The sequence below is a fragment of the Mesoplodon mirus genome, assembly GCF_964341445.2.
Source record: "Mesoplodon mirus genome assembly, chromosome: 8".
NCBI lineage: Eukaryota > Metazoa > Chordata > Mammalia > Artiodactyla > Ziphiidae > Mesoplodon > Mesoplodon mirus.
In genome coordinates this window covers 52,588,223-52,605,875 of record NC_138984.1, presented here as the reverse complement: position 1 = coordinate 52,605,875, position 17,653 = coordinate 52,588,223, and the positions used below count along the sequence as shown (strand labels likewise).

Here is a 17,653-nt window from a genome sequence, read left to right as displayed (position 1 = left end):
AAGTTTATTTATTAAAAATTGAGCATCCCAGGGACTTCCCTGGTGGTCCAATGGTTGGGACTCCGTGCTTCCATTGAAGAGGGTGTGGGTTCAACCCCTGGTTGGGGAACTAAGATCCCACATGCCACACAGTATGGCCAAAAGGTAAAAAAAAAAAAAACATAATTTAATTTAAAATTTTTTTTAAAAAATTGAGCATCCCAGCCTTTATTCCCTACTCAGTTCCCAGGATGCTGGCAACCAGGACTTTACCATTCAGGTAAGAGATTGAAAGAGCTTCTCTGGGAAAGTGATAAATCAAAAAGGAAAGACCAGATTTCTGGAGTTTCAAAAGGACATGGCTCAGTTGGATTACTCTATAGAGAAGACCACACTTGACAGGCCCCATCCACATGCAGAGACTTCCAATCATCCTTTTAGTGACCACTATTAAATATGAGCAGACAGCCAAGGATTATAGACATTTGAGGAAAGCATTTAATATGAAAGACTGAGACTTAAAAAAAAAAAAGACAGAAAGCCAATTGGAGGAAGGCTTGTGGGGAGAAGTACATTTCCCAAAATTACTAATATTTTTAGAGAGATAAAAGATATTGAACTCAATCAACAAGAACAGGATGTTTTTGAAAAGTTTACAGAACAAGAACAGTAAGAGCAAGCTCTTTCAAATTAAACAAATTTAAAAAGCCAATTAAATAAAAGGATTTATTAATAAAGTTGAGGAAATATCCCAGAAAGTAAAACAAAAGCTCAAAAAGGGGAGGTGTAAGACAGAAAAAAAAATAAGGTTCAACTTTAGGAACTCCAGAAAGAGAAAACAGAGGGAAGGAAGTCATTAAAGAAATAAATAAAGAAAATTTTACAGAATAAAAGGACTCACCAAATGTCTAGCATAATGGATGAAACAGTCCCATACTGAGTAACATCACTGAGAAATTTTAGGACAAAAAGAAAATCTTAGAGTCTTTGAGATTGGGAGTGAAGGGGAAAGAAATAGGTTTTATATGAAGTTTCAAGGATTAGACTGGAGTTACATTACTCAATAGCAACTCTGGAAGCCATAATACAATGGAAAAATGTCTTTAAAATTACTCAGGAAAACAGTTGCCAAGCTAGAATTATATACCGAGCCAAACAATTAACTCACTGTAAGGGAAGAATAAAGACATACTGAAATAACCAAGGTTTCAAAAATTTCATCTCCCATACTGTCTTTCTTAGAAAGTCATTGGAAGATGTTCCCTACCAAGATGAAGGAATAAAGCAAAAAATTGGAAACTCATAGGGCTCAGGGAGCAGGCAACCCAATGAGAGAGAGAGAAAGAGAGAGAGAATGTGAGGAGTACAAAGGGGAGATTCAAGATGACAGCTGTGCAGCAGGTCTAAATAGCAACCCAGTCCATATTAGAGCAAGTTAGAGACTCCTGAATGTATTTTTTCAAGAAGAAAGAATTAATAGACTACTGTACCTAATGTGTTTAAGTGTACTGAGAGGAGAGTTATAAAATTGGTGGAGAGTTTGGGGTTAAGATAGTGTAAAGTAGTGTGCAAAAAAAAGTAAAGGGTGGAAGAATGAAAGATAGATAGATAGATAGATAGATAGATATTGTTGGGCTGCAGTCATCTCATTGAACCTCATAAGAAACCCTGAACCCTAATTGCCCAGCCATGGGGTTCCTGGATTCCTGACCCAGAGGAAATGCATGAGATAATAAATGTTCATGGTTGTTTTAAAGCTAACCTAAGTTTTAGGTTAATGTATTATGTAGCAATAGATAACTAATACAGATTTTGGTACCTGGAAGTAGGGTGTTGCCATAATGAAAACTTGTGGGAGTGGCTTTGGAACTGATTAGTGGGAGGAAGTTGGAAGGACCTTGAAATAGTGGAAGACTGAAGATCCTTGTAAAGACTGTTATTAGAAGCTTGATAACCTGTGAGAAGGTTACCAGTAAGGACTTCAAGGAGAATGAGGAAAATGTTACTGGCAACTAGAGGAAAGGAGATCCTTGCTATGCTGTGGCAAAAAAGAAAAAAAAAAAGCAACACGGTCACCTACAGTAATATACAAAGTAGAAAATATATTTAATAAACTGGGTGATAGAGCTAAGGAAATTTCCAGACAAAGTGTTAGAAGCGCTGCATGGCTGCTCCTTGCTGCTTATAGTAAAATGCAAGGGGGAGTGCCTTAAAGGAAGGACTATTGAATATAAAGGAGCCAGGAATTGTTGGGTTTGAAAATTCCCAGCCCCTCCAATGGCAAATGATGCTAAAATTAGAGATGGCTTACTGGCAAAGATTAAATCCAGGGCACAATCAGAAAAATATAGTCTAAAAATGAAGCCAAGATATGACTATAATATCTGTGTTATGACCTCAAGAGATTTAAGGCAGTGCCTCAAAGAACCACTGTCAAACAATAAGGGCTTCTAGGTAGCTTAAGAGTGTTGTTCCTCAGCAGCCTTTGTTTTTTTTTTTTTGCAGTACGCGGGCCTCTCACTGTTGTGGCCTCTCCCGTTGCGGAGCACAGGCTCCGGACGCGCAGGCTCAGCGGCCATGGCTCACGGGCCCAACCGCTCCGCGGCATGTGGGATCCTCCCGGACCGGGGCACGAACCCGTGTCCCCTGCATCGGCAGGTGGACTCTCAACCACTGCGCCACCAGGGACGCCCCCTCAGCAGCCTCTGCAGAAAAGGGCTTTTCTCAGAGATGTGTGGGTAAGGCTTTTGCCTAATTTGAAACCTAATAAGATTCACGAAAGACCTGCAAAGTTTTTTAGTTTATTTTTTCTTAAACTTTGTTACCGTTTAATCATTGACAATGTTCTGTACACTGACGCCACATTCGTAGTCACCAGTGCTGTTATGATCTGCAAAGTTTTTAAGAGAATTGTATTAGCAGAAACACCAACAGGATTGAAAGGAATGGATAGAACAAAATGAAAAGAAGCTTTCGGGCCTCAGAAGTTGTAGGGGCATAAAGCAGTCTGTAGAAACTACTCAGCCGCCAATATGGGCTCCCTTTCATGGAAAAGGAGGGATGACTCAGAGGGAAGAACCAAGAGCTGTGGAGAATCATTCCTGTGTTCTGAGTTCTAATCAAGGAACGCTAACATGTGCCCAGTGGATTTCAGATTTGCTAGTGACTAGTAACTCCTCTAAACATCCTGATTTTCCCCTTTTGGAATGGAGGGTCTATATCAACTATCCTTTGCATGTCTCACCATTTTATAGTGTTGCGTGAGTGTGTGCTGGGTAAAGAACTTGTCTCTGTGGTTCACAGATCTTCAGATTGAGAGAAACTGTGCATGAGGAGCGTCATCCCCGAGTTACGTTAAGTGGTGAGATCCTGGACTTTAAGCTGATGCTGTAAATGAATGAGACTTTGGGGTGGTTGTCGGAGGACTGAAGGTAGTTTGCATTTAGGTGGCTGGAGTGTGGGGTGTGGTGGTTTAAAAACATGTCTTCAACAGGTGGAGCCGGGCTGCCCTGGGGGCACAGTGGATAAGCATCCACCTGCCAATGTGGGGGACATGGGTTCCAGCCCGGTGCGGGAAGATCCCACATGCCGCGGAGCAACTAAGCCCGTGTGCCACAACTACTGAGCCTGCGCTCTAGAGCCCACATGCCACAACTACTGAACCCATGTGCCACAGCAACTGAGCCTGCGCTCTAGAGCCCACATGCCACAACTACTGAACCCACGTGCCACAACAACTGAGCCTGCGCTCTAGAGCCCACGCACCACAACTACTGAACCCACGTGCCACAACTACTGAGCCTGCACTCTAGAGCCCACGTGCCACAACTACTGAGCCTGCACTGTAGAGCCCACACACCACAACTACTGAGCCCATGTGCCACAACTACTGAGCCTGCACTCTAGAGCCCATGAGTCACACTGCTGAGCCCGTGTGCCACAACTACTGAAGCCCACGAGCCACAACTACTGAGCCCACGCACCACAACTGCTGAAGGCCGCGCGCCTAGAGCCCGTGCTCCGCAACAAGAGAAGTCAACGCAATGAGAAGCCTGCGCACCTCAACGAAGAGTAGCCCCGCTATCTGCAACTAGAGAACACCCATGCTCAGCAACGAAGACCCAACGCAGCCAAAAAAAAAAAAAAAAAAAAAGGTGGAGCTGAACTCCACTCCCCTTGAATGTGGGCCAGATTTAGTGCCTTGCTTCTGATGAATAAAATGCGGCAGAAGTGATGCGACATGGTTTTTGATGGTAGGTCATAAAAGGATAGCTTCTGCCTGGCGCACACTCCATCTCTCTCCTGCTCTCTTTTCCTCCGCCACCTCCGTCTCTCTTTCAGATCACTCATTCTTTAGGAAAGCCAGCTGCCATGTTGTGAAGACACTCAAGCAGCTCTTTGGAGAGTAGAGGGACCCAGATGAGGAGGAACTGAGGCTTCCTGCCAAAACCCAGCACCAGTGTGCCAGTAATATATAAAAGTCACCTTGGAAATAAATCCTTCAGCCCTGGTCAAGCCTTCAGGTGACTGCAGCTCTGACTGACAACTTGCTGCAACCTTGTGAGAAATCCTGAAATGGCTAAGCTGTTCCTAAATTCCTGACACAGAGACCATATGAGATAGTAAGTGTTTATTGTTGTTCTAATCCACTGAGTTGGGGCAGTTAGTTACACAGCAATAGATTAACAATGGATCTAGCCAAAATTGTGATATAATCATAATGAGAGGAAAACGGACCTCTCAAAATCTACCCATCTAAATACATAAAGTGAATTGTCTATGGTCATGTTAATATAGGGAGGCAATAAGTTTTTTCATATTTTTCACAGTGATAGACTGATAACACATAACTAGCATTCTTTGCACTCTGCCTTTAAAAATGAGTAGATATAGGGGCTTCCCTGGTGGCGCAGTGGTTGAGAGTCCGCCTGCCAATGCAGGGGACGCGGGTTCGTGCCCTGGTCCGGGAAGATCCCACATGCCACGGAGCGGCTGGGCCCGTGAGCCGTGGCCGCTGAGCCTGCGTGTACGGAGCCTGTGCTCCACAACGGGAGAGGCCACAACAGTGAGAGGCCCGTGTACCGCAAAAAAAATTAAAAATGAGTAGACATAGATTAAAAGCAAAGAATTTTAGAGATGGGAGGAAACTTAAGAGATTATGTAATTCACGTCTTCTGTTTAGAGGGAATTTTAGAAATAGTAGGTGCACAATATATGGTTTTGGTGTATGTATGACACACATCTATTTATTCTGAAGGTATTATCAAAATAATATCTATACATAGTTAAACAATCAAATATTACTAATATCTTTCTTATCAAAAACAGTCCTATCCATTTTTGTATCCCAAGACAGCCACTTTTTACCTTTTAACATGTGAATCTTCTGATAATCACCCTCATAGTTTCAGATATTACGATTATATTATTGTTTCTCGATTTATTAGCTTTAGAGAGTATTTACTGACTTCGCATTATGATCATGGATAATTTCTTTCTTATCCCAACTTCTCCAATTTCCCAGTAGAATTACAATTTTCAGTTAAGCTAGTGCTTAATATTTACACCATAAATATAAATATTTTTCACTGCCGAGTCAGGTAATATACAATGATTATCTATCTTTATATGGATGTTTGTTTTCTTGGAGTTAATTATTTCCTTTTCTTTATTTTGCTTAATTTTCTATATATGTACAGCTTGTTTGTTACTAATGTATTAACAGATCCGTTGAATGCCTGGCAATCATTGTTTCAAATTCAAACACATCAAATCATCCATCTGTTCCATTTTATCTGTCCTAGAGACCTCCTTCCACAGCCTTCTGTCCTCTTGCTCAAATATAGACAGTTGCTCTCTAGACTAGCTGTCATGTTAGGACCTTCCTTAGCCATTCTGGTTTGGGGATTGTTTTTGAAAGATTTTGCTAATGTGAATATAACTAGAAGGAGGAAGCATTAATATTTTAAAGAGAATCCTAAATTATTAATGTATACTGCTTCTATGTCCTAGATTCACCAGCCTATGAGGTCACATAAAATGAAGTCACTTTTGCTTTTGATGCCCAAGGTATAGGGGCTCAAGTCTTCACAGTTTGAATGCAAGATCTTAGCACCTTTGCAACATTTCAACTTTGCAAAGTGCCCTCTGAGTTTTTCTGGGGGTCCACAAAAGGGATATACTTACTAACTAGTCTATCCACTGGTTACCACAAGGCATTTGCCATGTTTTTGCTCTTCTGCTGTGACCCCCTGGCTGATGTGTATTGCCCTGAATGCTGTTTGAAGGTGCTGACGGTATCCCTCACTGCTGATGGTATTGCTTGTAAGATAGATGTTATATTTGCCAAGGGTGTTTTTTCCTGATGTTGCCATTGCCAGGAACACCAGGGGTACTAGGCTTGATGGGAGGTAGTTAGACTGACCCTTTCCCCACTTCCACACTGCTTTCCTATTCCCCCTCCTCCATTGCTCAAAATCCAGAGTTTACAGACTCTTTCGGCTTCTCCTTTTTGTAGTTTCCTACTTACACACCTGCCCATAGCCCCTCTGTCCAATCCAGTAATAATCGACAGTCACAACCAGCTGCTAAGCACCCATTTCAGCAGGGACAACACAGAAGCCAGAAGTCTCAGAAACATAGCTCAGCCACATAACTTATTCCCAAACCAGAATGTTCAACATTTATATTCTAGTGAGTTTCTCAAGCCAGAGAAACAGTCAGCTTTAAAGTGAGATGAAGTCTTCATTCTGGAGATAGAACACTAACTTGCAGCTTTCAAATAATGGACCGCTTTCTCTGCTAAACAAGATTTTAAATGCCTTAGAATCTACTCTCAATGCAAGTACCATATTGCCAGTCTTTAAACACATATGTCCATATTCGTTTAGAAACCCCAAAGAGTTTTTTCTTTGGGTAAATTTGGAAACCTTCTATTGCTATCTGTAAGTAATCAAACAGAATTGAAATACTGAACATTTCAGACTACTCATTCAGACTGACCTTTGCTCTAAACACTGTCTAAACTTGCTCAGTTAGCATTTCCAAAGAATACTTAAAAGTGGAGATGCCACCAACAGGAGAGTTGCTAGCAGACCACAGAGGAGGAAAGGCCTTTTCTTGTGAAGTTTAAAGCACTACCGTGCTGGTCTTTTGGGCCAAATGAGAGAATGGTTTTCAAAACAAAGGCCATGTCATTCCAGAAAAACATTTCAGGTGGTACCTAAGACCCTTCATCATCTTCCCCTGCCTCCCTGGCCAGTGCCATCCCCCCACCCCCCTTCAGTGTTCCAGTTTTCTTCATTTAGTGGATGAGGACAGTTAGAGCCACACTTTACCTAATCAGTAAGAAGTAGAGCCAGGATTTTAACCCAGGTGAGTTTGACCTCAAAACTGGTGGCTCTTCTCTGCTTACCTCATCATGATGTGTCATTTCCTTACGGTCACTACAGAGGCGACCGTAAGGAAGAAGAATTTATCTGGGGAACTACCCAGCCGCGTGGGCTATTTGGGATTTCCTTGGCGTACATCCATAATGGCTCCCTGCTGATACATGGTCTATGTTGAAGGAGGTTCTGGATAGGATACCCTGTGCAAGCAAACCTAATCCGAAACCTCACTGTCCCTCTTTTTTCTTCTAATGCCTTTTCTCCCATCCCTTTTTCAAAGAGAGACCAAGCAACTGGTTGCTGATCCTGCACTCTGCTCCCCGTAAGTCACCCAAATGGCAGCCCTGGCTTACCTTTCCTATGACATCTGTTAATAGCTTGAGGGCCAGAGGATCATGAACCAAGGAGTCTGTGTAAAAGGAGCCAAGGTATTTCTTTGGGTTGGTTGGATTGTCCTGGGCACACAGATCTGGACGCATGCTGAATCCATGGGAGATTCTTCCTACTGTGAAGGGGAAGGAACCACCTGCAAGTAAAGCCCATTCCTGAGGGACTAGTGTTAATTGAAAAGGATTCTTTTCAACCCTCATGTTGTATACAAAGAGAAGTTACTGTAGCCCAGCTAGTTAACTGTATTTACAAAGGATCTACTGGGATCCAAATGTGAGAAATGACCCAGAAAAAAGAATAAAGTTAACTCATCTAGAAATTCAGATTTAAGGAATTTATTGTAAAGACAGAAGACAAGTGTATAAAGATGTGTGGTCAAGGTTTTCAAATGTAGCTTGGTTATAATAGAAGAATACAGAGGGAGCCTTTCAGTTGGGAATATCTAAATAATGACAGCATATCCATAAAATGCATTGTCATGTATACAACCATCAAAAATGATGAAGCTCTGTACTCACTGACATGGAAAGATGTCTCCACGTGCTGTTGAGAAGGAAAAGTGGATTAGAGAACAGTGTGTATAGTTTGATATTGTGTGTGTGTATTCAAGAGTCACAAACTCACTTACCTACAGGGACCAAGCAGGAAATGGAAATGAATGAAACAGGCCTGTTTGTAAACAATAGTGAATGGTAGGGACTATTGCAAACTGGAGAGCTTGTGGTAGCTTGTGGTCTGACGAGAGATTTAAATGAAAAACAAAACAAAATCAAGTAAACTGTGCCAACCAAACTAAACTTGTCTGCAGAAATGGAATTTGGTCCTTGAACCATCATATACTTTATAACTAGAACAACTACCAGAACTAAATTGTGTCCCTCCAAAATTGTGTCCTGACCCCCAATGCGACTATATTTGTAGATATGGCCTTTAAGGAGATAATGAAGCTTAAATGAGGTCATAAGGTAGGACCCTCATCTGACAGGACTGGTGTTCTCATAAGAAGAGGAAGAGACACAGGAACTCTCTCTCTCTCTCTTCCTGTGAACACACAAAGAAAAGGCCATGTGAGGACACAGTAAGAAGGTGGCCTTCTGTAATCCAGGAAGAGAGACCTCACCAAAAACCAGCTGTGCTGGCATCTTGATCTGGGAGCTCCATAACTGTGAGAAAATACATTTCTGTTATTTAAGCTGCCCAGTCTGTGGTCATATTCTGTTACGGCAGCCCAAACTGACTAATACAGATAGGGTCTTACCTCCATGTGCAAAACATACTTTCAGTTTAGGAAACTTCTTGAACACTCCACCCATGATCATGGAGCAAATGGCTGTGGTGGTCTCTGTGGGCATTCCTGGAAGGCGAAACAGTCATGACGTATATCGCGTGTCATCATGAGCAAGAAGTTCAGTGATGTTAATGGCAGGGGAATGGGACCTTGCTGAGAAGCACAGGGTCCCTGTACCCTAGCATGGCTTGGTTGTATGCAGGCCATTACTTTGGCAAGCAGAAACCATGTGACACTTCCTATTTGCCACTTGCAAGTAGAGTCATCTAATGGCTAGAACAGTCAAGGAGCCAGAGGACCTGTCTTTTGTCCTGACTCTCCCAGCTTCCATTTTGTGTGCAGTGGGGCAAGCAGAGTACAGTGAGTCTAGGCTGAACCCTTTCTCCTCCAATTTTTTGCTTCTTGGCCTTTGACAAGTAATTTAATGCCCCTGAGTCTGGGCTTTTTCACCGTGAAATGGGGACAGTGTTGCCCATTTTGGAAGGCTGTTGTGGAACCTTGCAAATGATGATGCTGGGAAAGTTCTTGGCCAGAACTTCACATTGGAGGGGCTCAACAAATATGATTTGCCTCCCTGCTTTAATTCCCTCATCTGTAAACTGGGGTTAATAATGGTTAGTTCTTGCCATTTAGTGAGTGCTCAATAAATATTAACTAATATTAATATTCCTGCCAAATCTTTACTGCTTCTTGGAGCTGAGGTTGAAAATAACTGGATAAAAATGAATTATTTCAAGTACTTTGTGCTTCTAGAAGAGGCAGCTGGTCCATGCCTGATGTCTTCACCTCCATGGAGTCAATCTGGGCTATATTTCCAGATGACTGCTTTTCAGACTGTGATTAAGAAATCTCTGGGGGCTCTGTGACTGAGCCCTGGGCCTTCTGGGGAAGCCTGATTCTCTGGCTGCCTAGTGGGCCTTTACTGGTTGTTCATCCTGCCTTAGGCTTGTCACTGTTCCATGGACAGAGATGCCCCTGGCTCCCTGGATCCTTGGCCTCTTGAGAATTCTGGAAGCACAATGGATTCATATCTATCTGGGAGTGGTTTGTGGGTAGAGTTTCCTGCAGGCAGGGGGATGGACAGCATCACTTCCTTTTGGTCCTGTGATTCTGCTTTCCATTAACTACCTGGACAATAACCCCACAATCATTGTCCATATAGGAGCCAAAGTGGAATATATATAATGTAAATTGGATCATGGCCCTCCCCTGCTGGGAATTCTCCAGTCTCCTAAAGACCCCCTTTGCATCCAAAATAAAATTCTGAAATTAGCCTGTTTGTTTATGATCTGTGTACTTGTCAACTCAGGCTTCAGGCGGCCAGAGGTTTTGTCCATGTCTGGTACATCTTCATTGCCTGGCATGCTAGAAAGTATCAATATATGTGTTGTATAATGAGGGATGAAAATGATCCTCTATGTAAATGCTCTCCTTTGTTTTTCATGTGGGAAGTTGCAATGCAAATAAGTTTGTGGAACTTGTCAAAGTGTTGTGTGAATTAGGATGAGATTTTCTTAGAAGCTAGAGAGCACAGGGGCTACTTAGTTTATCTCTTCCGACTAATTGTTGCTCAAGAATTTGGTGGGGGATGGGTAGGAAGCTGCCTTACTAAACACATTCGTCTCCAAAAGCAATAACAAGGGCATGGAATGTCAGAGCAGAAAGAGAATCTGGACCAGCTCCTATCCAGAGCTTGGTAGGCCCAGTAAAGGTCTCTCCTCTTTGCCCTTCCCTTACCCTCAGGTGGAACCATGGGTGAACAGTGCAGGTGGCAAAGAGCAGGTAACTGGGGACTTGAAAGCCTGGTCATCTGCAACCTAGGGTCTCAGATCCTTAGGCGGTAGAAGCTGACCTTCTTTCTACTTGTAACTCCAGGGTTCTCATTTGTAAGGGCTGATGCTATCATTGGCTTCTAAAAATCTATTAGACAGGCATGGCTACTTTTTTTCAGAGCCTTTTTGGCAGTCTGTGTAGTGAGGTGGTGGCTTTGGAGTCAGACAGATCTATGTAAATTCCATTTTCACTTTTTAACTATGTGACCTGCACAACTTAACCACTTCAAGACTCAGTTTCTCCATCTATAAAATGGCTATTACAGGGAATTCCCTGGCGGTCCAGTGGTTAGAACTCCGAGTTTCCACTGCAGGGGGCACGGGTTTGATCCCTGGTTGGGGAGCTAAGATATCCTGCAAGCCATGTGGCCCAGCCAAAAAAAAAAAAAAAAAAAAAAAAAGGCTATTATAGTGTCAACCTCATAAAGTTTTGTGTGGATAAGATTGAAATTAAATGAGGTAATCTAACTGAATCACTTTGCTGTACACCTGAAACATTGTAAATCAACTATACTTCAATTAAAAAAATTAAATGAGGTAGTACATATAGCACTGAGTAAGAGCTCAATAACTCACAATCCTGTTAGTTATTCATACTTTCTCTCTTTGACATAATAGGGTCCCACAGATAATTGGAAAAAACTAAGGGCTTGACTCTCTTTTCCAGATCCCAAGCTGACACAAACCTATGAGCCAAGGGAACCAGTATTTGGCCATCCGTCCATCCATCTGCATGTCCCAGGGGTGCACAAATAGGGAACAGTTCAGCTTTTCAGCCTCCTTCAAAGAAGCAATGAGAGGGTGAGGGGGTTATTTGGATGAGCCAGCAAATTATAGGGCACTATTTTAAGGTATTGTTTTTCTCTGGGTCTATATTGATCTGAATAAATAAACTAAAATATTTTTGAAGTTTTTTCTGATCTATATAAAAGAATATTGATAAACTCTGCTCTGCTTGGCAACTAAAAAGAACACTTAGAATTAACAAGGGTGTTGGTGGATTTACCATTGAGGTTGATGAAACATCTACCCTTGAAACACTTCGGCTGAGAGCAAAACACTCAAGGACTGATCTCACACCTCAACTGTGAGGAAATTTCCCCTGCTGGTTCCTGTTTGGTCCCCTCTTTCGGAAGGACTGCTCAGATTGTAGTGTTGGAGTCAGGGATGGAGTGTTCCCTCCTCTCCCTCTCTTGGAAACCCGACGATGTGGAAAGTGAGGAAGTGATGGGTTGGGAGCCAGGGGCTCATAACTGGCCTGACCTATGCCATCTAGCCACTCCGAGCCTGACACTGGGTGGGAATTTCTGGGATCTATAGGCACTCACAAAGCCTCAGGACCACAGCTGAGCGCCTGAAGTGTCCGCTGTGAATGAGATGACTTTAGAAAGGAAAGAGCTCTCAGTGCCTCAGCCAGGCAGGTACTGAAAAGAATGTCATGAGCAAACCTGCTCCAGGACCTTCTGGGAAATAGAAATACCATCTGGAGGGAATGACCTTTATTTGACACAATGTTTAATTAGAAAAAGTCCTCACAACAGGCTTTTTTTTTTTTTTTTTTGCTGTACGTGGGCCTCTCACTGTTGTGGCCTCTCCCATTGCGGAGCACAGGCTCTGGATGCGCAGGCTCAGTGGCCATGGCTCACGGGCCCAGCCGCTCCGCGGCATGTGGGATCTTCCCGGACCAGGGCACGAACCTGTGTCCCCTGCATCAACAGGCGGACTCTCAACCACTGCGCCACCAGGGAAGCCCACAACAGGCTTTTAATATTAGTTGCTTGTCAAGGTTCAAAACAGATTTTCCTTGGACCATTTCTTTTCCAAATATATTGGGGTGCTGGGGTGACTCATCCTACCTCTACATATAAACATTTGGGCCAACCAGGCTGATGCAATGTGACTTTTGTACATAAGCCTTTTCAAAATGGAGAAATAATCCCAGGACAATAGGGGATTCTGGAAGTGGCAGGCAACGGGCAGATTGAAGAAAGCCCTTCTAATTCAACAGGTTCTGGGGAGTGGAAGAGAGAGAAATCTTTTGAAGGGAGAGGAGCTGATTGGTTTCTAATAATGGATGCAGGCTGGAAAGAGTATCAACTTCTTGGGATGGTTTGGGCTTGACAAAGGCATGTGATCTTTGTATCTTGGTGGGATTTCACTCCTCATAAGGATAAAACTTGATTCTGTTTATGTGTGATGGTTCATTTCTAATCAATTCAAATTAACAAATATTTCTGCTCACCTTCTGCATGTGAGACATTGTAGAGAATATAAAAAGAAGCCACTTATACCCTCAAAATCATGATAGTTTAAGTTCAGTGAGCACTTACCATGTGCCAAAGCTGTTTATATATATATGTATGTATGTATATTTTATATATAATATATATCCTGTATATTTTATATATAATATGTATCCTATATATATTATATACTAATATGTATTTTATATATATTATATATACTCATATATATTTTTGTATATTATATTTATTTTATACATAGCAGTTTCACAGTTGTTAACTAGCTTAATCCTTTATGAGATGAGCACTTTCATTACTCCCATTTTATATAACATATGTATTATTATATATTTACATATTATATATTATATATAATATATAATTTTATATATTTAATATATATTTAATATATATAGCAATTTTATAATTGTTAACTAGTTTAATCCTTTATGAGATAAGTACTTTTATTACTCCCATTTTAAAGAGAAGGAAACTAAGGCAGATAGAGGCTAAGTAACTTACTCAGGTCTTCTGGCTGATAAATGATAGGCAGTCTGCCACTACCGCTCTCTTTGCTTCATACTCACCACAAAATCATTTCTGTACCCGAAAACTGACCTGAGCATGTGCTGTTGGGTTTGCTCACTAAGAAGGGAAGTCTAGGAGATAAGGGGGACAGTTGGGTGCTCTGGAGCTCAGGCTGCCCTTGAGATGACGAAGCCAGCTTGGCTCACAGAAACTCCTCTCATTTGTTTCAGCACGTTACTGACGCAAGTTAGATAGTGTTAAGGCTGGCAAATCTTGCTAACCAAACAAATGTGCCATCAACCCCAGGACATCACAAGTCAGATGGGGCTAGGATGCTCTTTTGAATCCCCACAGAGACTGGTAGCCCCCAAAACAGCCTAGTTAGAATGATTGATTGAGCTGGTCACATAAATGAAAATATCCATTTGGACCCCAATGGGCTGCTGTTGCTTTCTGAGGCCCTTAGTAATTCATAAAGCCGATTCCAGTGAATACTAAAATGACCTACAGGTGAAGGCTTGCTCATACTGTGCTGAAACAATTTGGATGCACAAGTAAATACATCCTCTTTCAGAGCTCATTAAAGTTTCTAGAAAACATTCACTGGATCAGTTCAGCCACTGCAGCCAATAATCTTCTGGGAGTTTGATATTTAGAGGAACATTAACTAACATTAACTAAATCATTAGGAGGCAATTTAACAGGCAGTCCCCCAACTGGTGGGCAATGTCCACAGATACAAACATGGAATGCATTCTGCATGTAGTCAGAGCTCAATAAATATTAAATGAATAAATGATCAGTGATTATATTGCCTGATGAGTCTACCAACATCTACTTAATTCATTATTGAAGATTTTGCATTTACAGTGAAAATAACAGAAAATGATACTATTATAATTCTAGGGGGCAAGTAAGAAATTTTTTTTTTATTTTATTTATTTATGGTTGTGTTGGCTCTTCGTTTCTGCGCAAGGGCTTTCTCTAGTTGCGGCAAGCGGGGGCCACTCCTCATCGCGGTGCGTGGGCCTCTCACTATCAGGGCCTCTCTTGTTGTGGAGCACAGGCTCCAGACATGCAGGCTCAGTAATTGTGGCTCTCGGGGCTAGTTGCTCTGCAGCATGTGGGATCCTCCCAGACCAGGGCTCGAACCCGTGTCCCCTGCTTTGGCAGGCAGATTCTCAACCACTGCGCCACCAGGGAAGCCCAAGAAATTTTTTAAAAATGCAATTGAGTAAAGAATTATGCATCTTGAATCCTGGAATTAAGGAAAGCAGATTTATGTACAGAAAGAACAGAAGGTAGAGAGGACCATGGAACTGTGGACACTTCTGTTGGATATTTCAGAAATGGATGGCACTGTGTTTTTGAAAATCTATCTCATTATGCAATATTTCAAATATAGAAAGTTATAAACAACTAAAATGAACACCCATATATTTACCATCTAGTTTCATCAAATGTTAACATTTTGATGGTATTTTTGTTGCATATTTTTATTATACTACATTTAAAAAATATATGGCTTAAAAAGTATCTTAATTGCGGGTTGGTTAAATAAAACATATCCATATATTGGAATATTATGCAGTTATTTTAAAATCATGCATTGAGAGAATTTTCACTTAGGTTGGAAATTCTCAATTAGGATACAAAATCACATGTATAAGGGGCTTCCCTGGCGGCACAGTGGTTAAGAATCTGCCTTCCAATGCAGGGGACACAGGTTTGAGCCCTGGTCCAGGAAGATCCCACATGCCGCAGAGCCCCTAAGCCCGTGCACCACAACTACTGAGCCTGCGCTCTAGAGCCCGCGAGCCACAACTACTGAGCCCATGTGCCACAACTACTGAAGCCTGCATGCCTAGAGCCCGTGCTCCACAACAAGAGAAACCACCACAATGAGAAGCCTGCGCACCACAACGAGGAGTAACCCCTGCTCGCTGCAACTAGAGAAAAGCCTGCACACACCATCAAAGACCCAATGCAGCCAAAAATTAAAAAAATAAAAAACATTATAAAAAAATCACATGTATAGTGTATTTCCAATTTCATTAAAATATAAAATATGCAGATGTATGCAAATAAAAAGATAAATGGGGCTTCCCTGGTGGCGCAGTGATTGAGAGTCCGCCTGCCGATGCAGGGGACATGGGTTCGTGCCCCGGTCCGGGAGGATCCCACATGCCGCGGAGCGGCTTGGCCCATGAGCCATGGCCACTGAGCCTGTGCGTCCGGAGCCTGTGCTCCGCAATGGGAGAGGCCACAACAGTGAGAGGCCCACTTACCGCAAAAAAAAAAAAAAAAAAAAAAAAGATAAATGAAATGTACTATTAACAGTGTTTACTCATCTTTGGGTGGCAGAATTATGGGTTCTTTTTGTTTTCCTATTTATTTAAAGTATGGTTCATTTACAATATTGTGTTAGTTTCAGGTGTACAGCATAGTGATTTGGTTTGTTTGTTTTTTGCAGATTATATTCCATTATAGGTTATTACAAGATATTGGGTATAATTTCCTGTGCTATAGAGTAAGTCCTTGATGCTTATTTATTTTATGTATAGCTGTTTTCCTCTTTAAACTTTTTTGTATTTTCTGCAGATTCTTCTAAATTATTTCATAATTTTGAAAAATGATAAGAATTTTTTTCCAAAGCAAAAACAAATACTTTGGGGTATGTCATTAACCTGATTCTTTTGCACAGTAGCTGTGATGAGGGTAGTATTTTGACTTCCAAATGAAACTTTTTTTTTTTACTGTTTACATAACCTCTTTATTTTAAAAAATTATTATTTAATTTTTAGTTTATATTGGAGCACAGTTGATTAACAATGTTGTGTTAGTTTCAGGTGTACGGCGAAGTGATTCAGTTCAGCATATACATGTATCTATTCTTTTTCAAATTCTTTTCCCATTTAGGTTATTACAGAATATTGAACAGAGTTGCCTGTGCTATACAGTAGGTTCTGGTTGGTTATCTATTTTATTCCAAATGAAACTTTAAAAGGAGAGCAAGGGGGCTAGAAAGAAGAGAGATTTCACTGGGTTAACTTAGGGCTGGCCTGGGAAGCATTTCCACTTGTCCCTCTTCTAGTAGGATGGCCCGCTTATTTGGGGGAGCTCTTTCCACATTTCCCCCTACATCTAGCATGTCGTCAGGCATCTCTCCCACCCAGGGACACCCAGCACAGCGCCCAGCCACGCTCCGAGAGTAAGCGCCACGTACTCACCGCGTACACTGGGAAGAGTTCCTGGGCGTTCAGGTCCCACTTGTTGATGTGGGAGCCAATCTGAACCCCCGGAAAGCCCAGCTCCTTCACACAGCGCTCCAACTCCTTGACCGCCAGCTCAGGGGCCTGCATGGGCAATGTCCCCAGACCCACAAACCTCCTTGGGTGGCTTGCAATGGTGGCAGCTAGGTCATTGTTTAGAAGCTGGCACAGCTCTAAAGTGTCCTGAGGTTTTGCCTGGTGGAGACAGGTAAGGGAAAGCACATGGTTCAAAACTTACTTCTTTAGATATTTACTCTGATCAACACCTCCTCAGGGCTCAGTCATTTGTCACTCTCAGTGGTTTTACCCCTCAGAAAGCTGAAGCACAGCCTGAGTTAGGCCTTGGCCACAGGAGACCCAGAAGCCAGTCATTGCCAAGGCAAAGAAAACTGCTAGCATATTGCTGATTAATTAGAAAAACTGGGACTGTAATCAGAAGGGCCTGGAATCCTACACTAGACATGGAATGAGGGTGGGCCCCCCCCCAACTGCAGACGGGAGTCTGCAGGGCTGCACACCTAGGCATCCCCCCTCCCAACCCCAGGAGCTGGGCCTGGTGAGTGCCGGATTTCACGGCACCTCCTTGTCACACATCCTCAGGATGCCGAGCTGCTTATGGACCTCTCCTGTTCCTGTCTGTCCTTCTCCATGTCCTTCCTGTTGGCAGTGACACTCAAGAGTAATCTCTCTGCTATTGCTATCTTTCAACATCATCCCACCCCACTGCTAAGAA

At 42.3% G+C, this 17,653-nt stretch overlaps 1 protein-coding gene across 6 annotated transcripts in view; it reads right to left on the bottom strand.

Moving 5' to 3' along the window:
* The window catches only part of ACMSD (aminocarboxymuconate semialdehyde decarboxylase), a 64,409-nt gene that overhangs the window by 22,754 nt on the left and 24,002 nt on the right, over nucleotides 1–17,653 (bottom strand). For 5 of the 6 annotated variants that reach the window (XM_082631360.1, XM_082631362.1, XM_082631361.1 and 2 more), the window contains 4 exons: nucleotides 16,879–17,115; nucleotides 11,564–11,657; nucleotides 9,016–9,111; nucleotides 7,721–7,893 (listed from right to left, as the gene is read on the bottom strand). In XM_082631360.1, coding sequence (XP_082487486.1) covers nucleotides 7,721–7,893; nucleotides 9,016–9,111; nucleotides 11,564–11,657; nucleotides 16,879–17,115 — 600 coding nt within the window. The remainder of the gene's footprint in view (nucleotides 1–7,720; nucleotides 7,894–9,015; nucleotides 9,112–11,563; nucleotides 11,658–16,878; nucleotides 17,116–17,653) is intronic. The other variant, XM_082631359.1, reaches the window with a different exon arrangement.